Here is a 27,439-nt window from a genome sequence, read left to right as displayed (position 1 = left end):
CTGCTACCTTAGCCGATAACTAAACAATAGTGCCCCATTATTCACCCATATATGGGCACCTGTCCATGGCCTGCCATAAAAACACAAGCACAATGGAGAAGATTCTCTTCAGACGTCAGACTCCCCACATCATTTCTTTGATGGCAAGGACAATATCTTATCTCTTTTTTCTCCCACAGCACTGCTCACTACTTGGATCATAAGAGGTGTTTAGTAAACTTATTTTCAAGTAAACTTGAAATAGACATGACTGGCATAATTCAGGTAGATGGAAACAGGGGAGTGTCTAAAAACTGTATTATCCACATCAATTAATGCTCGAAGGCAGTCAGTCCTAGACTTTGGAATCACACCCTTCTCTTTTGTCTTCTCAGAAACTAAATAGGACAGCTTCCTAGAAATGAAGAAGAGTTATTAGGCTGGCCTTGCGAAACACTCTGACATTTGACAGGACGTCTGGGCTGTGAAGATTAATTGAAAAATAGTTTCTAAAACATTCTACACAGTCTAAGATGTTCGATAAAGCCATATCAACAGTTATAAACTGAACTCTCATGGCTGGGTTTTAAATGCAGGCAATCAAAAACAAACATATTACAGTTAAGCTTTAACTATGTGTTATAGAGATGACAAGACAGAAGTGAGTATGGTACCTAACAGACACCGTATAAAATACTGAACTGATATAAACTGAAAATCAAGTAACCTGATTTTAACCCAGCCTCTGTGATTTGTCTCTATAACCTTGTCCATGTTTTTGTCACTTTCTATACCCATGCTGGGGCTTCCCTGGTGGCTCAGACAGTAAAGAATCTGCCTGCAATGCGGGAGACCCAGGTTAGACCCCCTGAAGGAGAACATGGCAACCCACTTCGGTATTCTTGCCTGGAGAATTCCATGGAGAGAGGAGCCTGGCGGGCTCCAGTCTGTGGGGTCGCAAAGAGTCAAACACAACAGAGCAACTAACACTTTCACTTTCTTTCATACCCATGCTGAGGAGAAGCCTGTTTTTCAAACGAGAGCACACTTGCTCAAGACTTGCACAGACCTGAGCAAGTTCTGCACAGATTCCTTCAGTTACTGTGTAGCTTTTAACAGGTCCAGGATTCTCAAACAAACAAAAATTGAACAAATGCTTCCTGCTTGCTTGGGTGGTGGTGAAAACCTAAGGTGTGACCATAGGTGTGAATGTGCTGAAGGCATTACTACACTGTCAGTTCCACTGTAACACTTGTTTTGAAACCAAGAATCTGTTCTTACATGATTGTTATACTATGGAACAACCTGAACATAACACAAACTTTGTGTTTGCTTATGTGTGATTTTTATCTACAAGGAACGCTAAGTGAATGCAAAAAAAAAAAAAAAAAAAAATCGCATCCACCTAAACCTAGAAAGGTTTAAACAAAATCCACACACCTCATCAACCAGCTACTTCATGACACTCCATGTATCAGAAAAGCCACATGCATTCAGAGCTGACTTACAATGACCCTGCTTCCAGGCTTCACAATAACTCACAAACTGCAGTCTTAACCATTTCCACAAGCAAACTTCAGATCTTTTTAAAGGTAAACAGCCATATTTATTGCATTTCTCAGCCATTTAACATGTGTAAAATGTTGCTGTCATTTTCTTAAATTTCTCTTTTTAAAATATGTCACCTATGATGTTCTTGAATATTATGCCCCATTCCCATTATTCTGTAAGCCCTGCAGTTTTCATTACCCAATTTTCAAGGTGTGGTGATTTTTAGGAACCCATTCATCATGTTATAACAATTATTTGACATCAAGAATTTTGAAATTCTTAAGATCAAGTATATGTAGGAATTATCACATCATTCTCTATTATGATAAACATATATAAATGGAGAACCAAAGATTCTTCTTAGTAGTAAAATCAAAATTTGTTTTTCAAATGTAATAAAGTGACTACTTTACAGGCATATCCACAGCTCTTGATATTTAGGAGATAATTAAAGAACATCAGTTTGGCCTATTAGAATTATATTGCTTTCTACTTGACTGGGCAGTTAGAAAACAAGACTGCTCTAAGCAATCAGAAGTGTAAAGGAATAGCTAATCTACTCCATAGGTTTTAAATTTTGTGAGCTGATAATTATGTTACAGGAACAGTAAACTAGCAAAATTTAAGAGACAGGGAAGTCCAGGTTATAAACAAATTGCAGTCACCAAAAAGTTAATTGTAAATTAAATTATAAAATACAAAAATTTATTTATATGGCTTCCATAAGAGTTTTTAAATCAGTTATTATGTACATACTTCTCCTTTGAACAATCTAAACAAGTTTTTATTTTTTGTCTCTTAAATTGCCAAATTCTCCCTGGTGCTAGGTATAGTTTCATATTTGTCTTCCAGTACTACCCTACCCCACCCTCAGCATACATACACATCCTGAATTTTCAAACAAAAGTCTGGACTTCACTCCACTCTGTATAATTTCAAGTATGAATTTTTTCTCCCAGTAGCTCAGCTGATAAAGAGTTTGCCTGCAAGGCAGGAGACCCCGGTTCTTTTCCTGGGTTGGGAAGTTCCCCTGGAGAAGGGCTTGGCAACCCACTCCAGTATTCTCGCCTGGATAATCCCCATGGACAGGGGAGCCTGGTGGGCCACAGTCTATGGGGTTCCAAACAGTCAGTCACGACTGAATGACTTAGCACAGCTCAATGCCCTACCCCCTCCTCTATTCTCTAAGAGGTCTTCTCCAAGTTTCATAGTTTCATACCTAAGGGCTCCTTGGCCAGCCATTCTAGCTCCTCCTGCTCCCCACTGCCCACCAGGGCCAAATAACTACCAGGGGTAGTGGGCAGAGAAGAATTGTTAAGCAAGAACAGAGGGGTATAAGCATCTTGCTCCTTTCGAGCAGAGAAGAGGGGAAATCGAGGTGGAAGAGCTTGGAGAAAGAACAAACCTTTACATTATTTTCAGGGCTGACCTTTACAATTAGCTGGCATGATTTTAGGATGGAAGAAACTAGTATCACCCAATCCCATCCTTCCTGATAAAGATTTCTTAACCAGAAGACAATATCTTCTAACTGTGCTGTTAGAAACAAGATAGAAAAAGAAAATATCCAATATGGAGATAAACAGAGTGCTACTTATCGCACTAAAGTAACCATAACAGATGTCAGAATGCAAGAAAACAAACAGCAGAGTCTTTGAAAACCAAAAGCCAAAAAAAAAAAAAGTTTTTTTTATTTTGCTTGTAATGAATCTATTTTCCTACCCATTTGTATTGTTCTGGATAATTTAAAGGGATTTTTCTAGGCATTTTTCATGGCTAATATGAAATAGGCTTTTGTGGATAAATTCTGAATACCCACTAGCCTCAACCAACCAAATATGTGACTGAAAAATGTGTGTCATCTCCTTGAACTGCATTCAACAAAAGCTGCCTGCCAGGTCTGTAATCCAGTCTCCACGTCTCAGAGCTCAAACCCCTGGTACAATATGCACAGCTCTCTGAGCTGTAACCCTAGACCCAGGGATAAATAATTGATCAAGGTCTATTTAATGACAATAATACCTGGCTTCATCATTCATTTATCAACCCTTTTTGTTGGTAATTAGAATAATAAGGTTTAATGGGCATTCGAGAATGCTTTCACAGTTAGTTGAAGGAGCACACTTTGGCCTAACTTACAAAATAGATAATTTACCCTTAACATGTGATACAACCCTGATTCCACAAGGGAGTTAGGACATGCTATGCTGCCTTTGACACATTCTCATCCCAGGAAACATGCTCCTCATTTGGGTTAGGTTAAGTTGACTTTTCTTTCTTGTTTTCAGTTTGATGGTATCATTGAGCAACCCATTTATTGCTCAAGTAAATGAAAGACATTTCAAAACTGGTCTTTAAGCCAACTGTCATCAAAACTTGTGCTCATGAACACTACTTCCCAATAAAGCAATCAGAAGAACAAAAAGTCTTTTTCTAATAAGCACCACCATTAAAAAAAAAAAAAAAACTGACCAATTTAAATTGACTAAAACTTAGAGCTCTAACTTTCCCTAAAATATTACTGAGTAACTGAAAGAAAATTCAGGAGATAAGAAGATAGTCTAACGTACAGAAACATACAGTCTAATATAACTTCATAATTAGACTGACAGAATTATTTTAAACCATCCTAATACTGGAACTGATGATCAAAACATGTGCTTTTAAAACAAGGATATTGGTGACAGTAGTCATAATGGGTAAGATATTCAGCCACTTCATCTTTTAAATAGAGATAGTAATAGCTATCCCAAGGGTTGTTTATGCTTTATAGGAAAGAATGTCTGTGATGTGTTTTGTAATAATGTATGTAATGTGTCCATGGCAAACAGGAAGATCACCATAAACAGTAACTATCATTAACAGCAATAGAACTAATAGGGCTGACCAATTTTGTGCTGACTCTCCAAATAAGTAAACAAAGTTGAGGACTAGATACTTCCAGGCAGTTGCAGAAAGCCAGTCCATTTCCCCTTCGTCTGTGACCCTGGTGAGATGTGAGTATAGTGGGAATTCATCTTATTACCGAAAGAGCAGGAGAGAATTCAGCCTTACATCTGAGACCTGATGAGGGTGCCCAGGTGTCTGGTTTCAGAAGCCCCAGATACAATGCTCCTGGGAGGAGCACAGTGCTAGGTGCCAGCCCAAGTCCTGCTCCTGCCATTCTGTGCTATTGCAGAGAGTACAGGATGCTTGGACAGCTGGGGAGTCTGTGATAACAGACAAAAAGAGCTTTCCTGTGGCTCAGGCAGTGAGGAATCCGCCTGCAATGCAGGAGACCTTGATCTGATCCCTGGGTCAGGAAGATTCCCTGGAGAAGGGAATGGCTACTGACTCCAGTATTCTCACCCGGAAAATTATATGGGCTACTGTCCATGGGTCACAAAGAGTTGGACATGATTAAGCAACTAACACACACAGTCCGTTGACTAGGACCACATTTCTATTCAATTCTGTGATCCGTATCTTATAACTGAGACACAGATTTGAATCCTGGCTCTGTCACATATTAATATTAGCCGTGTGCTTTTGGGGAGCTGTTGTTGATCCCAAGCTTTCTCACCTATAAAATGACCAGGGAAAGTCACAGCAATGACAGTTAATATACTGAATGTTTACCGTAAGCCAGGCAGTTTACATCCATCATCTAATTTAACCCCCACCAAATCCTGCAAGGTGGGAACTATTTTTATCCCCATTACAGAGATGAGGAAACTGAGGATTAGGTCAGTAAAAGAGGTGTCCAAATTTACCCAGAGAGTAAGTGGCACGGCACAGCTAGGAACTGAGCTCAATATCTCCAGTTTCCTCAGAATAACATTATTGCTTACCTCATGGGATTGGTATAAGGACATATAAAAGTTGAGACAGCATAAACAAAACAGTTTCTTGGTATACCACGGGTATATGGTACTTTTGATTAGTATTTAAAAATATTTATTATTTTTCTGGGAAATGTATTTGATACACTGTGTAAAATGCCAGAATAAAGAACGATTCTGACATGACTCAGTAACTGAGCATGCATGTACACTATCTTTACAACTCTGTAAAAATTGTGTGTGCCAATGGCCAAAGACTGGGCAATTGTGCAAATAATTTGTTCCTCTATCTTCTAAATGTATAATGTTATCATACAGTTTTGTTTATAGTAATAAAATAAGATTTACGATAATAAAATACAGGGTTTTGTTTGTTTGTTTCAAGGCACTGTGCCATATGAAGAAAAAAAAAACAATGTGGTTCTGTGTTTTTCTGTAAGGCATTTCTAATTTCATAAGAAATCTAAGACATAGATAAACTTTCAGGGAATCATCTAATTGCTACCAAATGAATAGTAAAATTAAGGGCTGGAAAAATTCAGATGAAAGAGCAGTCTGGTTAGAAGGAAATTTGAACAAAAGGAGGATTCAGGTACATAGCCAAGGTTGCTGGAAGGACATTACAGTGCAGGGAACTGGTGTGAACAATGGTGAAGAGATGGAAATATATCTGGGGCCTTCAGATGGCTGATGAAGAAAACAGTCCAAGTGCTTAAAGGAGGAGTAGGCACGCCCAATGCCAGGTTAAGCAGTGCAGAATTCATTCTGATGTTAATAAGCACCATGAGCATTTTTTTTATCAGGAGACTGATTAGTGCAGTACAGTGTGCTATCTGAAAAATGTTGCAACAATGATTTGCAAGATGAATTAGAGGAAAACCAAGAGAGGCTGGATGTATTAATAACTTGTTTTCTAACGCCTTTATACAACCTGCTTCCTCTTTCTGGAATGCCCTTCCCCTCTTCGCCACATGATTTCTTCCTTTTCGTTTTCAGTTCAACAGCCAGGTCCATACTACAGCTCCTCCATTACCTCTTTCCTGGTTTTCCTTTCTAACACTTACCTCCAGCCACATGTCAGGGTGATTTAACCTCTGCCCTTTATGTAGTAATTACATCACATATTACAGTTAACCCACAGTCCATTTTCACCTCTGCACTGGGATTTCCTGAAAGCAAGGTCCATTGTCTCAATTTCTAATTTCCCAATATTTAATATAGCACCTGGCATAGAAGTAAGTTTCAACAAATGCTATTTGAATGAATGAACACCTCCAAGACTAGATAATAGTCTGCTGTGGGATACCTGTGGGATCTTTTAAAAATTCCAAAGGCCAAGTGTCCCCATCTCCAGTCCACTTAAGTCACAATCTCTAAGGATGGGACATAGGCATCAACACTTTTCAAGGTCCCTAAATGAGTCCAATGTAAACAAGTTGAAGATCAAATTCAGAACTAAACTAAATTTTATTTGTTGAGACTAGTAAATTTAAGAGATTTTTATGTGGCCAAAAAGTTGCTGGAAGTTTGGGCTAAAAAGTTACTATATCAAATATGATTATTTTGGTGACCCCTGGCATTGACAGTACTCTACATATTTTAAAACATGATAAATTTACTTTGGTGAATAACTTCATCTTGAAAAATAACTAGTTCACTCTATCTTGTATCCCTAAAGGACAATTGACTAAAAATTTCTGAAACAATCTGACAAGAAACAAAGAACACCAAAAACGTTGGCTGGATATTCATATAAACTCTTAGCCTATAGGCGTGGCTTATTTTAGTCTGCCTCCTTTTAATAGCATAGCTTCACAGATTTCACAGATTTTATATATATATTAGAGAGAGAGATCATTAAGACCTCTAAACATTTCATCAGCAATAAACATTAAAATGATCTGTTTTCACCAGCTCTGATGATATTCATGAAGATATGTCAAAGCCAGCTGCTGGTATTGATAAAAAAACTAAAGCAAAGCTCAGGTAGGTCAAATCTGTATTAAGTTCAAAGTTACTACCCATAGAAATTCTTCAGAACTAAAATTTCTTTGCTCCCCCTCCCTGGAAGTATAAAACAATGTTAACTTTCATGGCTGGCTTAAATGTCAATTAAAAACTCAAACATAATTTAGTTGTACCCTAGAAGTCAGTCAGGCATCTCAGAGTAATTTTAGATGAATCAAGGGGGAAAAAACATAGCTGGGCTTTAGTAGTTTAATAAAGAAAGAAAGAACATTAGATCCTCTTTCTACTTGCTGATTAAATGTTTTCCTAATTCTGTTCTACCTGATTAATTTAAAAATCAATTTATGTTTAACAATATTCCTTTTTCATTATAATAGTAGAGAGAGGAGAAAGAAGACAATATAGATTTTCCCAGGAGCTGAAAGTTTGTGCTGAGTTTTAAATATTGGTCACAACATAAACTAGTTTTCTGCTCTATGAGGGCACCAAAATATTCTAAGATTTGTAAATTGTCAGCAGAGATGATGTGCAAATAAGTTGCTAAAAAGAATTCTTTCTCCATCTAAAACAATCTATAACAGTAACTTTATAAATATCTCTCCAGATCTTATTAAGCTCTATATCAAGGATTTTTTGTTCTATTTTTGTTTTTGTCTTGTTTTAATGAATCAATGACCATGCAATTAGCAGCACTAAAATCTGAAAGTAGGGGTGGCATTACATGGGCTGCAGAGTTCTGGGCCATATCCCTAAGACATCTAGGTATATCCCAGTATATTGCTATTGCTTTGACTTTGGGGCAGAAATGAGATTTAAGGATACCAAGTCCTTAAAGACACAAATGAATCTTAAAATCAAGAGGTTAAGAGTAATAACAAAAGTGAAATCTAAAGTCTTATCTTGACTATTCTTAACCCCAAAGATTTTCAAAATGGCAGTGTATCCTCTCCCTACCTTCATTGTGAGAAAATTATACTCACAATTAGGTAGGAATAGCACTGAAAATGTAGATTGCTACACAGAGATGTAAGAAGGACCTATCTGAAATTCTGATCAACAAGGAAATTTATTTCTATAATTTTTCATTCTCCTTTTTACTTAGCCATTTTTTCTAAGTATTAATTGAGTGTGTTTTATGTTTTTAGCAGACTTAAGTGGTTCGAAAAACTAAAGAAACATGGAGATTCCTTCCTGAAACTTAAACCCCACTAAGAAAAAATGAGATATAGGCCCATAAAACTATTATACAACAGTGCTAGACAGTCTTGAAGTGAAAAGGGAGAGGGCAGTGGAGGCTTGAGAGCTTGTTGAAGACATTGTAGATGAGATAAGAACTAAACAGGACATTAAAGGGCTGATAGACTTGAGTAGGCAGAGAAAGGCATTTCAGGCATAAATTTGCAGAAATTTCCTCAACAAAGGAGACATTTCCACCATGAATCTCAAGTACAATCTCATATTCTTAGATATACTAACATTCAGGGATTGGTAGACAGACTGTGCTAATTTCGCTTGGTTGGTTTATATGCATTCTAATGAAGCATGTTTAATGAATTCTGAATACTGTGAAACAGATGGATTCACAGGGCACTGCCTCAGAATGAGAGGAACCATTCTGTTTTGAAAGTTTTGGTAAAATATTTCTGCACAACACCTGTGTGTTCATATTTAGTCCCTGGTCAACATTTCTAAGTATTGTGAAATATTTTTTTCAAAATTTTGTGTGATGATATTTAGGAATGCTAGAAAGCCTTAGTTTTCTGTTAGAACAGTATGTTCTGCCTTTTGATCCAAGAGTGGGCAAGAAACTTTAACTGATGGCAGTTCAGTGAACTCTACAGATAATGAAGATTACCTGGTAAATTGCCTGCTGCAAGATACCCTTAGATCTAGGTCTCTCCTGAGCATTTGTCAACACAACTTACACAAGGTCATCCACAGAGCATAGTATATTCCCATGTGAATTCATCTTTCTGCTGAGCTGATTTGGAGTCTTATTATTTCACAGTCTCCTTCCATACCCTTCCTTCTAAGATTTCCTGACCCATATGACCAACCACTGGCCAAGAAACACTATAATAGTATGCATAAAATATAAAAATTAATTCATCCAAAGAATCATGTATCTCATGGATATTTGAGTGTGAATATGTATGTATATGGTCAGCAGCATATACATACACATGCGTGTACATATATTACAAAAGCATAATTAACAGGACTATTTGAAAGAAATAATTTATATTTAGTTTAAAATTTTCTAAAATCAGGACATCTTAGACATAATATGTTGAATATGAAAGACTATTACCCTTTCTTCAGCTCATCTTATTTTTTATGATATTCTAATATACTGCTCTCTGAATTTACTTTTAGTATATGCATTTTAACAAAATATAACTATTTTTGTTCTATAGCAACAAGCTTATTTAAGTCCCCTGAAGTAATGTTCTACCAGCCATTTCTTGGTTATATAGATAAAAACATTTTCAAAAATGCCTTAGTTATTCTCTTTTATTATAAACCTGATAAAGTTAAGGGTTATCTTCATAATTAGTATCTTATCTGATATCTGTATCATACTTTTCCAAAACAACAAGGACACATTTCTCAAATTAAGTTTATTTTGTGCTTGTCATGTGCACAGTTGCTTTCTTTTTACTGTTACTATATCACATCAAATATATTTAATAGCATTCCTAAATACTTTTAAATCATAGTCAATGAATTTCTCCTTTTAATCAGTTTCCAAAGATCACGTATTTATCGATAGCCTAAGAACAAGTTGTGAAAATTAGCTATCACTGACGCTAAAATTCTAAGGAGTGCAAGTTAGGTAAACTGCTATTTATCAAAAATTTGGGGAGGCTATGTTACTTTGGTAAGCTGGAAAAACTAACTCAGTGTGTCTTACCATATACAATACACTGACTGATAATACCATGAGAAAGTAGTGTACAATGAATGCAATTAAGAAGAAGATGAAAATAACAATATGTCACCTATCAAAAAGAAAACTTTGGAACTTCTTTGTTGCTAACATTTATTTTTATTATAATTATTATCTTATAGAGTGCCATTTTAAAAACCCCTGTTTCTTTGAACTCTAGGATTATTTGAATTCTGGATAAGCAGATGTTCATGGAAGGCAGCAAATAAGATTGCCAAGAATCTTGGTACGCATCCTTGAATATTAGCATTTTTAACCCATTTTTTCAGTGACTAATACCCTTCCACAGTCATATGGGCAGAATTTCAGGCTGATTTAACTAGCCTGCATGCTCAGGATTTTGAGATAGAATAGTCATAAATTCCTTCACAGATCTCCAAAAAGATACAGGAGCGTGTATACAGGTCCATGTGCCACCTGAAAAGCTTGCCAAACCAAGATGAAGAACACATCTCCAGGAAACCATGGTAAAATGGTACAATATGGATTTTAAAAATTCAATGAGTCATGAAACAAATAAAGAAAGAGAATTCTTGGTAGACAAAAGTATGTTTCTCTGAAATAATTCAGAACTACTTTAACAATTGAAAAAGTTTCCAGAACATACAAGTCCCAAGCAAAAAAAGTCACTTTCTCATTTGGTTCCTTTCAATATCCTTCAAGGGAGAATTCCAAAATATTATTAGAAAAGCATTATTAAAACAACCACAGTAATTTTCTAAGGACTCACAATAAAACAGCAAATGTTTTCATCTAAATCTAGTCTAAATCCCAAGACAGAAAGACTTGTTGGGGACACTGTTCTTATTTAAGGTGGAAAGATTCCTTCTAAGACCATGAAAATGATGAGACAGACAATTGTGGCAGGTGAGCTCTAAGGTAAATGATTTCTGAAATCAATCATGAACTGAATACTCTTGAATAAAAACTTTTCCTCTTTAAGATGAATTTTGAAAAGAACAGAATAGGAGGAAAGAAGGAAGAAAGACTGAAAATCTCTAGACATGTTTAAAAAAGAAACTGAGCATGGTGATAAGATAAAATAACTAGGATAAGAGGTTACTAATGCACTGTGGCCAAAAAACAAGCAAACAAGCAAGCAAGCAAACTGCTGTCACTTTAGTGAGCAAAGAATGCTGCCTGCGATCAAGCCATCAGTCATTGCAGCCACCTCCTAACTTTGCACCTGAGGGAACTTCAGGTGGAGAAAAACTGAATACTGACCCTAGATAGTTAAGATGCGTATCTAAGGAATAATCTCAGTGAGCCTGGACTCTTGCATCTTCCCATACATAAAAAAGCACTAAAATCATTAAAGTGAGATGTCTGTTTTTCTGTGATTAGCAGTGATCTTCTCATGTTTGACCACATTTTTTGTTTGTTTTCAACAAAAACTCCTATATATGCTGGCTGCTCCACAAACTCTTTGGAATAGTTCCTCAGACCTATCTGAGAGGCTGTCTCCCAGGCTATAGTACTTGGTAAAGTCCCCAAATAAAGCATAACTTGCAACTTTGGGGTTGTACAGGGGACTTTTTGTTTTCTATTATCGATTGACAGCACTTTGAACTTCAGAGTCCAGAAATTATAGAATTATGTTTTTGTTTTTTTTTTCTCACAGGTAGTCTTAATTTAAGCATTTCATTGTTGATTAGAATTTAAATAAAGGAAATATGTTATATCATAATAAATAGGTTCTCTTCTTTAGCTTCTGCTCTTAACTGCTCCAGATTAACATCTCTCTAATATAAGCTTAATCATAGGGCATCACTAGATTCCCCCCCGCCCGCCCCCCGCCATTGAGGTGCTGCAGCTGACTCAGCCACTGACTGTTAAATTTTCAGGACTTTTGTGAGCTGGTTCTTAAACTGTTAGTAGCTTGAAATTAATCATAATGGGAATATTTACACCATGGAAATTGGCAAACACTATGAATCAAAGTTTCAGCACATTCCTGCCTTTTACTCACACACTTATCTAGGCCTTTAACAGGTCTCAGTCATGTTAATGGTTCTCTTGGTTTGGGAATGAGTGTCCAACAACAAAAGAAATCACCATGAACAGTGATACTCAGGAAACAGTAATTGAATGCTTATGATGTACAGAGCAAAAGGCTAGACCCTGAAGAAATAAAGAGCTGTCAGACCCCTGTCATATTCTTAGGAGTTCAAAATCTATTCTAAAGGAAAAGAGATTTATATACAATTTTAAAATGCGATATAATGCGGCACAACAACAGAGCCAAATGAATAATAGAGAGACTATCTGAGTTCTCTTTCTACAGGATTTGGCAGAGAAAAGACCACAGGGAGACAATAATTCATGAAGGGGATAGAACTCAGTTGGAAGAACTATAGGCTGCAGACAAATGGAGAGGAGACTGAAACAAAGTGAGAAAGTCCACCAGAGTGTCTAGGGAAGACTGTTTATTTTGCTGGAAAACATGGTTCTGATGAGAAGTAGTGTGACAGTAGGAAAATCATGAGGTTTTGCAGATGAAGGAAACTGGTTTTGAATGTTCACCTTAATAGTTATTAGCTGTGTGAGGCTACCTTACCTCTGTAAAGTCTTCTCATCTGTATAATAGGAATAAAGTTTTTGATTAAGAAAGTCAGTGTGCTCCACAATCTGAATTCAAAATCTGAATTCCAGCTCTTTGATTTAGAAATCATTAGTTATTGACAATGATAACCATGAGGGTTTGGAGATGGACAAGACCATCTCCAAAAATTTTTGAGAGTCCCAAGATGAATTATGGCTTATGAGAACTATACCTGGGTCTCCCACAATATATATCCTCAGAACCATAAGCCTCCATTCCTGAGGCTTTACACTAAAACACATCTTAAAATGCTGACCCTCTATAAAAATCTGTTTTAGAAGTTTCACAAGTTTTTTCAGAGTCCAGAGCCAGATGGGAAGACTTGGAACCCAGATACAGATCCAAACCCATGAGGAAAATATCTGTTCCAGTTATATTGAGCCTAGTGTCTTGGATTCCATCGACTTAGCCAGAAGTGATGACTGGAGGCTACTTCTGGGAATAACATAATCCACTGACATACTCTGTCAGAGTTTGAAGTCTCTGAAAGGAATAAATGATAGCAGGAAAGATGCCGGCTCCCATGTTTTAATAACACTGGGGTAGGGAAAACTTTATCGTTGTTGTTTAGTCACTAAGTCATGTCCAACTGTTTGTGACTCAATGAGATTTCCCAGGCAAGAATACTGGAGTGGGTTGCCATTTCCTTCTCCAAAGGATCTTCCCAACCCAGGGAATGCATCCATGTCTCCTGCACCTCAAGCGGATTCTTTACCTCTGAGCCATCAGGGAAGCCCCAGGGACAACTTGACCTGCATGTAAATACTATGAAGTATTGATTCCAGTATGTAACTGGGACCCTTGGAGGAGAATCTCAATACAGCATTCAGAAACCTGCAAAGGGAAATAGGTCAGGCACTGTAGTACCAACAATTTTATCACAGAGGCTGAACCCAAAAGAATCAGGCTGATCGTGGCCAATGGTACCAGCTGTGCAGAATACTGCAAAGCCACAAAGCAGGAGCCATTTCTAGCTCTGGAGAATCATCACAAGACAGTGGGCATTGCTGACAGGTAAGAAGCCACAGTTGTTTCTTCTCTGGGCCTAAATCTGTGCTTCCATTCTGCAAGCTGGCTTTCACCCCAACTTTCTGAATCACTGTCTCAGTAGCATGCCTAACTTGCTCCCCAGATGCACAGTGTAGGAGGCAACAAATGAAAGCTTATAAGGTCCAGCCAAGGAGCATGAATAAGTGATGTGGATTGTTTGGGAACTGTGCACACTGAAGAGTGAATGCCCTATTAGCAGGGGCATTCACTATAAGCAGAAATTGCTTAGTCCTAGTTATTATTTTCATGTAGGAATGTGGACCACACTTTCTTCTTGTCCAAGAGAAGATGAATATCTGAATTTTAAAATGTGAAATCTTCTACTTTTTAAATTTAAGATCAAAGAAAAAAATTATTATTATTATTAAATGATTAAAATGTTAAATTTTATGGTACATATATTTAATCATAATTTAAAAAATAATAATGAATAAGAAACAAAAAGCATGTGGGCCAAGTAAAAACCATTTATAATCTAGATTCAGCTGCAAACTCCTCATTTTTGACCTCTGCCCTAGTAATAGGACCTGTGTTGCCCTTCATTCCATCCCAATCTTTATCTCTCCCTGTGTCTAAAAATGGCTAAATCCCAGGACTCCAGCCTAAGGCCCCAGGATCTGGAATCTGCTACAAGATGATCTTGTGGGTACGTTTTGAAAAATCTAGAAGTGGCTGACCATAGATTCTGCTGAACTGTAAAGATACCCTCTTTTCTTTCTTGGAGCATCAAAATCAGTTGTCCATCCTGCCAGATTGTCCAGACTGCTATACCGATGTGCCAGCATCCCCCAAGGCTCCTGGGGTTGCCTATGGCTAAGTCTGCTCCCACCCAGTCCTGATAAGCCCTATACCCTCCCAATCTCTCCTGTTGTACTGCAGGGAATCAGACAACACTGAGTCTGTCCTGAGATAAAATGATAATTACAAGTTGTATTTCCCAGATTTGTGCAATATTCTGGCACCCTGATTAGTGTTTCATATGAAATAACCCACTTTATGAGTCCAGTAACCCTGTAAAATAGTAAAATTTCATATGAAACCTGAGGACTACACAGTTCATTCAAATTTGCATAGCTTTTAAATGGAAGATCTGAGATTCAAACTCAAGCCTGACACCCATCCCTTCTCCACTGCTCTGTATGGAAAATGCAGACAAGGAAGAGCAAGGGCTATTTCTACACCTCCATGCAGATGGAAAGGGAGGATATATTTCCCAGCATTTTTACTCAATTTCACGTCATGCTTTGAAAGTTCAAAATATTATTACTATATCATTTTACAACTTTCCACATACAGTTACCTGTGGTTTCGGGTTTGGGGATTTCATGGTCAGCAATATTTTAAGACATATTTTGGGAACCAACATAAGGTTGCCAAACTTCTATTTTGCTAAGTAAGGATATTTTTTAAACCTATTATTTAGCATCACTATCTCTTCACTGAATGGAAACTATTTTAACAGACACACATATACGCACACATGGACATGCACACGCATATACATTAATAGCTTCATTGAACCAGGAATGCCACTTGTCTTTGACCTCATTTATGACTGGTGTACATGCACAAACATAGGGAGTTCCCAGCCTACAGCTGTGTGGTGTTCCAGAAGTTTTCTGGGAAGACCGCTCTTTGGAACTTAGAAAACTTTATTCCACAAAACAATACTGTTAGAAATGATACCTAGGTTCCCACATCATAGGATAAAGCTTGAATATCTTGTTTTATTTTGGATACAGGGTGACTGAGGTCCCAGAAGTTTAAGCTATTTCCTTTAATAATGCACAACCTCTTGCAGAGCCAAGATTAGTAGTGAATTACCCTGATAGCTGCTGCAGTTCTTTTTTCATCACCAGAGACAGAAACATTTTCCCCTAATTTTAACATTATTATATATACACTAAGCATTTAATGTTATTAGTTAAATAGGCTTGTGGAGGGATAGCTTTGGAAATTTACCACCGTTTATAAAAATGATTCTGTGGGGAAAATGCAATCAGTATCACATCTGTGAGATGCAAACATGGTTGTTATCACAGACACGTCCTTTTTATTCATGCCCCGCTTCCCCAACCACTATGGCAAGGAAATAAAGTGTGATCCTCGGAGGCAAATCTGCTTGCAGTCCCAGGAAAGGGATAATCATTTGACTTTTTTTATCAGGAGCTTATAAATCTATGTGTCTCTGAGTGCATCAACACTCAACATAAGAGTGAAACTAGGTTGCTGACATGTTACCAGGGAATAGCTATTAGCATAACCCTTAATTGGAATCCCATTTACTGTTCAGTTGGCTTAGTATCCTCCCTGTGCTTTATTAAGAGCTGTCACATGAATGTATCATTTGAGGCTGGAACCCTGCAGAGAAACTAGAGTGTGCAATCCAACAAACTTGTAAAATTCAAATATAGTATCTTTTTCAGAGAGATAGTAATGAATGTATTAAACTAAGGAAATTCTCAGTTCAAGGAGCAAATGATTAAAGGTGATCAGAGATTGTAAGATTCCAAAAAATGAATTTAATTATAGCTGTTTTCTTTTATAATCATTATCCCAGCCTCTCTAGTGATATATATATATGTCTGAGTGTGTATATGTACATATATGATATGTTAACATATGATACATTAAATGGCCATGAACATTATATATAATGAGTGCTTTATCTAAATGATGGACTACATATAGTATTATCTATAATGTATAGGAAATAGAGAATTTTGGAAATCAATAGCAAGGAAAGTGTTTCTAATTATGAAAAGTGGCATCATACTTGAGAACTTCAATTTTCTTCTCCATTTTCCAAGGCTTGCATTTGACAGTAGCGATCGTTTGTCTTTTCTCATCTAACTCTGCCTTCAATCTTTCCAATTCCTCTGCATCTATTTCTTCTTCTTCTTCCCTTAAGAAAAAAAAAGAAGAAAAAAAAAACCTTCTTTAGTAAAGTTAAGATTTGCTTGACTTCCAAACTTAAAGTATGCTATCAGATACTCAGCTGATTAATGCATAACAACTTGGTTGTATACAGTGAATGCTGAGATCCATAAGCTTTAGAGCTTATAGCTGAACGCTGATGCAGGATCTCTGGAATTATTGTAACTTTAAAAGTAGTATTTACTTTCTGAAGTCCTGGAACCATTTTATGTCCATAGTCCCAAATTCTCAGAAAATCCATGGAAATAAAAAGCTATTAACATATTTTCTTCTCTTCTTTGTTCCCCTGTATACCTTCCGCCTTCAATTCTACATTTCATTAAAAAACTTTATTTTTCAACAAGGATGGTAAATTAGAGGTGAATGTGTCTTTGAAGTGCCCTTAAAAAATTTGTTAGCCCTGTCTCAAGAGAAAGAGAAAAACTGAAACAGGAAAAAATAAAAAGAATCTATTCCTCTAAGGTAAATTAATCTGTTAATTAAGCTCAAAACTTCAATTGATAAAACTGAACTCAAAGTGTACTTGATAGAAGTCAATCCTTTGAAGAGGCCTTCAAAGGAATTTAGTTTCTCACTGAGCAAATGCGATGGATCTTTTCTCTTCTGTATTCCTAGAACTGCAAAAAATATCAAAGGGTCCAAAACTCAAAGAAAACAAAATCTAAACATGAGCAACCAGGTTTATAAATTGAAGAATGTAATGCCCTATTGTAGAGAAGAATGTTTTTGGTAAGAGATTGTTTCAGTTATGAGTTATTGTTGCAAAGAGATCAAACCAGTCAATCCTAAAGGAAATCAACCCAGAATATCCACTGGAAGGACTAATGCTGAAGCTGAGGCTGCAATACTTTGGCCACCTGACATGAAGAGCCAAACTCATTGGAAAACACCCTGATGTTGGGAAAGACTGAAGGCAAAAGGAGAAGAGGGTGACAGGGAATGAGATAGTTAGATAGAATCACTGATACAACGGACATGAATTTAAGCAAACTCTGGGAGTTGGTGGTGGACAGGGAAGCCTGGCGTGCCACAGTCCATGGGGTCTCAAAGAGCCAGAAATAACTTAGTGACTGAACAATAACAACATGGTCACTTAACTTCAAATTTACCCTTTTAGGTTTAATATTGTGATGCTGTGGCTGTGACTCTGTAGGACACATTTCTAGTTTGTCAGTTGGCTCAATATTCTGCTGTCATAATCAGCTGCCAATAGAGTATACTAAGGAGAGACTTGGTTTCTCCTTTGGCTTCTCGTTTGCCTCTTGTGGGATGCTTGCTGCTGCTGCTGCTAAGTCGCTTCAGTCATGTCCGACTCTGTGCGACCCCATAGGCGACAGCCCACCAGACTTCCCCATCCCTAGGATTCTCCAGGCAAGAACACTGGAGTGGGTTGCCATTTCCTTCTCCAATACATGAAAGTAAAAAGTGAAAGTGAAGTTGCTCAGTCATGTCTGACTCTTAGCAACCCCATGGACTGTAGCCTACCAGGCTCCTCCATCCATAGGGTTTTCCAGGCAAGAGTACTGGAGTGGGGTGCCATTGCTTACTCTTCAGCAATTCTTTTTCACCCCAAGAGCTGCAGGACCTTCCCATAGCTGCAGGTGAGACTAGTTAGCCAGTTTTTCCAACATTAGCCGAACCAGCTTCATCACTCGCACTGTAGACACCAGCACGACTTGAGCATCACCCCCTCTGCTGTAGTTTCAGCTCCCCGGGTCTCTCCTCTATGCTTTTAGGTTTTAATTTCAACCTCTTTCCATTGTTCCTCCAGCCCATGGTGTGCTATTTGCTTCCTATAGTTGCTATTACCATGATACTTAGTGTTTTCTTTTCACCTTTCCAGTAACCTATTTATTATTAGCCTAGTGATTATTTATACCTACTAAATCAGTTCATGCTGGGAGAAATATCAACAACCTCAGATATGCAGATGACACCACCCTTATGGCAGAAAGTGAAGAGGAACTAAAAAGCCTCTTGATGAAAGTGAAAGAGGAGAGGGAAAAAGTTTGCTTAAAGCTCAACATTCAGAAAATGAAGATCATGGCATCTGGTCCCATCACTTCATGGGAAACAGATGGGGAAACAGTGTCAGACTTTATCTTTTTGGGCTCCAGAATCACTGCAGATGGTGATTGCAGCCATGAAATTAAAAGACACTTTCTCCTTGGAAGGAAAGTTATGAACAACCTAGATAGCATATTAAAAAGCAGAGACATTACTTGGCCAACAAACGTCCGTCTAGTAAAGGCTATGGTTTTTCCAGTGGTCATGTATGGATGCGAGAGTTGGACTGTGAGGAAGGCTGAGTGCCGAAGAATTGATGCTTTTGAACTGTGGTGTTGGAGAAGACTCTTGAGAGTCCCGTGGACTGCAAGGAGGTCCAACCAGTCCATCCTAAAGGAGATCAGTCCTGGGTGTTCATTGGAAGGACTGATGCTAAAGCTGAAAGTCCAATACTTTGGCCACCTCATGTGAAGAGTTGACTCATTGGAAAAGACCCTGATGCTGGGAGGGATTAGGGGCATGAGGAGAAGGGGACGACAGAGGATGAGATGGCTGGATGGCATCACCAACTCAATGGACATGAGTTTGAGTGAAATCCGGAAGTTGGTGATGGACAGGGAGGCCTGGCGTGCTGTGATTCATGGAGTCACAAAGAGTTGGACACAACTTAGCAACTAAACCACCACCAGAGTTTTTAGTCAGGTCATGGTTACTGAACAGAAATTTAATTAACCCTGTAAAATAACATCTGTCATTGATAGTTTGGTTGTTTTTTTTTTTAACCAATTAAGATATTTTTCTTAGAATAGTAATCCTGGTTTATGTGAACTATGGAAGTACACTCATACTAAGATACAACTTTGAATGTCATTAAGTTGTTTCTATTTTAAACATTTGATGTTTATTATATAAAATCCTTCCCTGGTAGCCCAGATGGTAAAGAATCCTCCTGCAATGCAGGAGACCTGGGTTTGATCCCTGACTTGGGAAGATCCCCTGGAGGAGGGCATGGCAACCTACTCCAATATTCTTGCCTGGAGAATCCCCATGGACAGAGGAGCCCTGGAAGGCTACCATCCATATGGTTGCTGAGTCGGACACGATTGAGTGATTAAGCATATACACACATGTAAAATCCCAAGGTGCTGTACAAGGATAACAAAATACTTAAACAGAATGAAAGAATGATCTATTTCATATTTGGATTTACCATGTAATTAAAGCTTATTTCTCTATGTTCCTAATACTAATTATTTAGTTTTCTGCTGTCTTAAACCCAGTACTTTATATGTTTAACATATTCAGATTCTACGACTCCTTCAAAAATCATATGAAATGTCTTCAATACCCTTTTCTGATTGTCCTTATGAGATAGTTTTCTTTAAGACTCTAAATCACTTTTTACTTCTGTGGCACATTTATACAGTCTTATTTCATAATAATTGTGTCTAAGTGGCCTCTCCCTTTCTAAGTCACTTCAGTCGTGTCCGACTCTGTGTGACCTCATAGACGGCAGCCCACCAGGCTCCCCCGTCCCCGGGATTCTCCAGGCAAGAACACTGGAGTGGGTTGCCATTTCCTTCTTCAATGCATGAAAGTGAAAAGTGAAAGTGAAGTCGCTCAGTCGAGTCTGACTCTTAGCGACCCCATGGACTGCAGCCTACCAGGCTCCTCCGTCCATGGGATTTATAGGCAAGAGTACTGGAGTGGGGTGCCATTGCTTTCTCCGGCCTCTCCCTTACTATGTTATTAATTTGTAGAGAATGGAGGCAATTTCACATTCATATTCATATCTTTCAAAGAAATTAGCAAATTATCTTTGACAGAAGTGGAGCTGAATAAATATTTATTAAATAAATGTTTATTACAGAATTTTTCTGGATGACAGGATTACCAACAAGTACACTAAAATAAAATATAACAATGTCTTCCAAGTTATAGAAAGATATTTATTCCTACACTAAATGATCTCAGACTGGTACATTTTTAATCTCTGTGTTGTTAATTGTCGATTACTCTAGGAAGATCATGCTGTGTTACAATGTATAGTTGTTCTCAGCTAAATTACCTTCAAATATGCAGGTAATTAAGATATTACATTTTTTGCATAATTTAAATATAATAATGCATAATTAAACATTGCATTATAGGGAAACAGCTTTTCCAGGAACCACTCAAAGAAAGTGCTAATCATATTAAAAGAGTGTAGCACAGGCATGCTTTGCTTCTAAAATGTAGAGCTAATTTGTGTAAGAATGGCTTTCTATCTTAGTTTTGATTTATTTAAACAACAGTTGTTAGGAAAAAGGAGACATAATGTGCTGAATTTCTCACTGCTATAAACGTATTACTTATTCACTTAAAAGTGGGTCAAGAAAAGCATAAAATATTATTAGAAATACTTCAAAATGCCAAACAAGGCAGTTTCTGTTAACCATCTCCAAAGACAGTTAACATTACAACCTTGGATTTAGTTGTTTTCAAATGTTTTTTCAGTGCAAGAAAAATTCCCTAAGGTATTTCACATGAACATTTAAATAAAAGAAAATCATGAATTAATTAACCTAAATAAATGTGCCATGATTTGCCTACTAATCTTTCTCAAAACATATTTGCTAATACGTTTTCTTAAAAATAGAAGGGCTTATCTTCAAAGTGAACAATAGAATATGGACCCTGAAATAGTGATCAGAACTGTCAATCATCATAAGTAATTTATATTATTTAAAATAGTTGTAAAAATTATGGCAGTAATAATATAATTTGCAAAACCTATGAAGATAAAATTCATTTTAGTCAAGATTGGTTCTGCAGAGGAGAGAGGAGGATGGGAGAGGGGTGCTTCTGGTTTCTCAGAATCAGAATGAGAGTGGGACCAGCTAAGGACAGACCCTGTCACAGGGACAAGATTGCCCCAGGTAACAGGGGCCAAGACCCAGTTGATTCACATGGTCCTATTTCTAGAGGTTGAGCCTTGACAGGAGGGCCTTGAGTAGACCAAGAAAGCAAAGGAATTCCCATCTGAGTCATATTTTAAAAGCGACATCTCTGAAGCACAGGTGGAGAGGAAAAGGCAAATTCTGACACAATCTGTATCATTCATATATCTATTGGTGATGTTCCCTCAATGAAATACCACTGTCAGAAAGCATCAGCTTTGCTAGTAGGAAATATTACTACCTAATAATCGAAATAACAATCACAATAAGACATGAAACTTAATAGGGTGTTTTGTTTTTGAAAAGAACAAAATATAAAAATACTTGAAGATAGACATAAAAAATATCAGAGTAAAACAGAAAGCAGGTGATGTCTTAGTATTCAAGGATAGAAGAAAGAAGAGGAGATTGGGGAGAAGGAGAAAAAGGAAGAGAAGGAGAAAGAAGAGAAAGAGAGAGATTTAAAACCTTAAGTCAACAAAAATACAGTGAAGAAATGGGTGGGATTACTCTTATTTTAAAAGGAACCATCGTCAACTAATGCTAAACTTCTCTATTGACAAAATATTCACAAATAATAGCTATTTATTGAATACCACAAGGTGTCATCTTGGGAGGAAATCTTGGAAAGTTCCTCAGCATTTAAAGTTCTAGGACTGTTTTAGAGGAGAGATCCTATCACCTCATGGTGATTCCCATGCCCCACCTAGGGGTGGCAGAGGAGTTATTCTCTTGAATCCTTTCCAAGTGGCCTAGGTTTCCTATTAGTAAATGTGTTTCACATTTACAGTTTTTCCACCTGCCTGCCATCGGCAGTTTTCCAGGCAGCAAAGACCAGAAAATTATTTTCTTGAATTTTTTTCCCTAAACAGCATTAATATATTATTCTAGACAAAGGCAGCTATCAGAAAATCATTGGCCTGCTAGAAGTGAAAGACATAGAGTTATGTTAAAAAGGGAAGGACAATCCAATCCTCTGTAGGGACAGAAAGTTAATACTTTAGACTTTGGGAGCTACATACAGCTCTGTCCCATATTCCTCTTTGCTTTTTTTTTTTTTTAATTGCAGTTTTATTAAAATGATAAGAACAATTCTTGCCTCTTAGGTTGAAGTTAACCATAATTTTTCAACTCCTGCTCTGTAAGATACGTGATTTGGGATCATGTTTATAAGTTTTTTATTTAACTTCAGTAACGATGCATTTAACTAATAGAATAACTTTAAAATATTTAAAGTAACTATAATATGTTAATGACTCATGACAATTTAGATCTCTCATAAGGAAATCTCTCATAAGTCCATTCTCAATATATATTCATTTTAAAATTGTATTTTAATATTAAAATACATTTAACTAAGTGGAATAAAATGGTGGCATCAGACTAAGCTTGTTTTTCTGAAAGTAGTTTTAATTACTAATTTTAAGTCTAGGGAGTACCTAAAGAGTGATCTTTCAGCATCAGGCACTTTTGAATGAAAAATAACGTCAATTATAGATCAAAACTAACTCACGCTCCTCTCTTTAATCTCCTCCTTCTCTCTTTCTCTCTGGCCTTCCTTGTTTCTTCATCCTCTGGTTCAGGCTCTGGATCATCTTCATTGATAACATCTCTGGTCCGTTTCCTCTTTGGCCTCATGCTCTCTCTTCGGGGTAGTTTGTGTTCCTCCTCTTCCTCTTCGCCTAAACACAACAGTTAATGCTTCAGTGAGTAGTTTCAGAAAAGTGCTTTCCTGATCCCAAATGTATTCTTACTTTTTAATTATCATTGTCACACCTCTGAAACCATAATCTAGCAATTTGTCATATCAAGATAAAATGCACCGTGCCATATATATTTCATAGTCTGCCATTTAAATACACTTATCTACATTCTCATTTCTTGTCGTTTATCTACTCAAATATGTGAGTATCAATCCCCAAATTCTAATAATGCTTAGAATTCCAGCCTTCATTTACTTGTATAACTAGATGACTTGGGAGTTTAATATCATACCATGACCTCTCAGACCTAGTTTGTAGATTATCAATTCAATACATAAGGGTTGAGTGTTTAATCACTATGTGCTAATATTACTTCTATCTTAGAACAAACAATAAGAATGCAAGGAAATGCTATAAATTAGAATAATTTTGAAGAAATTAATTTATGCCTTGACATAATTCAAATACCTTTCTAATTCAAATCATTCTCATTCTTTTTTTTTAACTTTTTTAAAAAACTTGAAGCGTAGTTGATTTACAATATTGTATTACTTGTTTGGGTGTACTGCAAGTGGTTCAGTTTTATATATATATATATATATATATATATATATATAATAGATATATATTGTAGATTATTTCCTATTATAGATTTTTACAGGATATTAATACAGCTCCCTGTGTTACATAGTAAATCCTTGTTTCTTATCTATTTTATGTAAAATCATTTTCATTCTTAATTTCAAATACTTATTTTTCTTAAATTTCTTTCTCTTTCTTAGATGAAATTGATAATAAATAACTTTGCTTGATCATTCTATCTTTTTGATTAGAAATAGATAACTAGTAAATATAATACATGATTGAGAGAAATAATATTATTTTTATTTTATTCACCAACTGACTATTAATGCCTCATATGTCCATAACTTCTTTGGAAGCTTTCCAGTAAAGAGTAGAAGGAGAATTCAGTTCCTTCCTTCACTGTTTATGACAGACAATCCTACTTCACCTTCACTTTTTCTTTTTAAATTCTGATATTTAGAGTTAATTATTATTTTTAAAAAACCAAATATTACTCATAATTATCACTATCTTTTTAAATAGAAGCTACTATGGGGAAAAAAATTGTGCTTTAATGGAGAACTATGAAATGTCTCTACCATACCCTTCTATGTTGTCTGATGCTGATTCTATGGGAGCTATCTTGTAACTTTGTAAATTGTAGATCACTAGATAGCAATGCAAAATAGTTTTTGTCCGTAGACAAGCAAGTGAACTCTTAGTGTAGACAAACTTCCACCGCCAAAAAAGAAAGGAAAGGAAAAAAACCCACAAAACAGTTATGTCTTCACTTACACAAACAGTTCAATATTCCTGATCTATAAATGAATCTGTTCTTTGGACTTTCGTTTGAACTGGTAACTGCTATAAATGGCTCACCAGATTCCTCATTTATTAGTTAAATATGTTCATTTTTACATAGTGTGTGTCATTTTATTTTTTTTTATAAATTTTGTTATCTTTTCAACATTACTTATTAAACTTTTATTGATATTCCAAATCTAAATAAGATCTAAACATTACCAATGTTACTAAAGTTTGACTAGCAGAGAGAAACAGGAGAATAACTTTTCTAACTAGGTTTTGAAAACTGTACTCTTGTCATCATGACCAAAAATTTGTTGAATACTGTGGCAGATGTTGCATGATATTCAAACCCCACTCTGGCATTTTGAAAATCTACCCAGCCTTTATTGTTCATTTTAGTCACTAACCATAGAAAGAACAAGGGCCTCATAGGAACTGAGAAACAATTTCACCCTCAAATAACTCAAAAATTCAAGAAGCCACGTGGTATTCTGCATTTTAGTATATTTTACATTAAAGCTAAGCTATTAAACTTGCAGAGTTTTACCATGGATGAAAAGTATATCATTATATTTATCTTTTAGCACTTAGGACAAAAAGGCTATCTTTAGTGTTTTCACTAGTTTCCAAATATTCAAATTCTTAAAAAAAAAAAAAAAAAAAGAAGTGTTTTACAGTTGCCTGCTAAATGTGGATTTGCATAAACATTACCTTTTGGAATGGGCTCAATTTAGTTTTGAAGGGTAGCAGAATATACCACCTCAAAAAGACATTCAGAATATACCACCCCAAAATATGCCACTTCAGTGTATTGACTATTTTGAGATGTAGCACTTGAAAAACAGCAAATGCAGAAAGAGATTTTCTCTGAATTCCTCTTGTCTGCCTGAAAACAGAGCTTCCAAAAGGAACTCTACTGTCATAAATCCCCTCCCCAGGAATTTCATCCCCAAGGAACACTATAGAAGTGTTCTATAGAGGAGACTATAGGTCAACACCACATGCAGACATATTTTATCATAAACTATCATACCTCCTATCTATTCTCTTAAAACTTATTCTCTCCCAAGAGACCTACATACCCCTCACTTTTCCCTATTAAGATGGCATTTTAGTCTCAATTTTAAGCCATCTCACACAATTACTTAGTTTTTTCCTGGGTATCATCCATGTATACATGAGGTGTATGTGTTAATAAACTTCTGTTTTGGTTTGGTTTTCTTGTATTATAGGAGTATCAGTTAAGAAACTCAGAAGGATAAAGGAAAAATTACTTTTCCTCCCCTATAATAGTCAAGTCAGAGCCTGTAGAATCTGTGTGAGACTCTGGGCTGTTTACATGCAGAATGTACCAAATTAATGAACACAACTGTCACCATGAACATTCACTGGCTGTCATATTGGGCTCAGATTTTTAACTGATGGTGTTGATGTATTCTCTAATTGAACTCTCCCTGAAATGCTGCACTTTCAGTTTTGATCAACTCAAAACTTTTGCTCATAAAATGATCTTTCTCTGTTCTAGTCCATGAGTGGTTTGCATACCTGGGAAGGGTTCACAATCCACTCTTGAGCTGAACCCATTCAAAACAAAAACAACAGGGCAATTTAGACAAAATATTCATGAATTCAAAAGAACAGGTTTATTCATTTTTTTTAAACAACCTGATCACTTTAGTCAAAAAGGCCAATCTGTTATATTGTAATAGATTCAGCCTAAGGGAAAACATTTTAGGACAAAGAAAATAGTAAAGAAATAAAAAAGCAAATTTTTCCAGACCACCATCCACTTAATGATGAGCAATTTATAAATTGGGTGGAATGTGTGTTTGCCAATTGAATGGACTCTCAAGTGAAGAGTCTATCTGATGGACTTGATCTCTCTTGTGAGACCACTGAAAGTCATCCACACGTGCTCCTGTGTTTGCATGGAGTCGCATATCCCCACAAGATAAGAGGACGAATCCCCTAAATTCACTGCTATTCCACAGGAAACATATCTCAGCTGGGTCCAACCCCACTTACTTGAACTTTCCTCAGTATCATCTTCTTTCTCCTCCACTTGGATTTGCACTGTCGAGGAAAGAAAAAATATAGCAATTCTTTAAATGACAGCACAATTGTTAATAACAGGTTTTTACCGCTGTTACTTTCATTATAAAGTTTTCTGTGCAGTTAATATATTTTTTCAATAAACTTGTCAAAATGAACATTGTTTATTAAAGATATACAGCTACAGCATCTTATAGAGTGTTGTGCAAGGACTTCTCTGCTTCATCACCTTCGACAATTTGCAAAACATGTCAATCATAAGCCTGTCAGTTCAATTCAAAATAACTTCAACCAAAATAAATTCTGTTCTGCAATAAGTTGACTTAGGGTTTGTTGGGTCGTTTCACTGTATGATAAAGAAAGTTGTTAGCAAAGCTATATCCATATGCACAAACCATTTGGTTATTATAACCAAATTAACTTATTATTAAAATAGAGAATATTTCATTCTAACCAGCTACCCAGTGTCAAAGAACCTTTCAAAAATGCTTAAAAGCTGATATTTCCTA

The 27,439-nt window shown here is 36.5% G+C and overlaps 1 protein-coding gene across 1 annotated transcript in view; it reads right to left on the bottom strand.

The window, feature by feature from the left end:
* The window catches only part of TMC1 (transmembrane channel like 1), a 100,610-nt gene extending 73,664 nt beyond the window's left edge, over positions 1-26,946 (bottom strand). Inside the window, exons 1-3 of the mRNA XM_052645236.1 lie at positions 26,904-26,946; positions 23,318-23,486; positions 16,698-16,826 (exon numbers count right to left, since the gene is read on the bottom strand). Of these exons, the coding sequence (XP_052501196.1) occupies positions 16,698-16,826; positions 23,318-23,442 (254 nt within the window). The 5' untranslated portion in view covers positions 23,443-23,486; positions 26,904-26,946. The remainder of the gene's footprint in view (positions 1-16,697; positions 16,827-23,317; positions 23,487-26,903) is intronic.
* Between the last annotated feature and the right edge of the window lie 493 nt (positions 26,947-27,439).

The sequence above is a fragment of the Budorcas taxicolor genome, chromosome 8 (genome assembly GCF_023091745.1).
Source record: "Budorcas taxicolor isolate Tak-1 chromosome 8, Takin1.1, whole genome shotgun sequence".
Classification (NCBI taxonomy): domain Eukaryota; kingdom Metazoa; phylum Chordata; class Mammalia; order Artiodactyla; family Bovidae; genus Budorcas; species Budorcas taxicolor.
The sequence above is the reverse complement of the archived record's forward strand: the minus strand, read 5'-3'. Positions and strand labels throughout refer to the sequence as shown.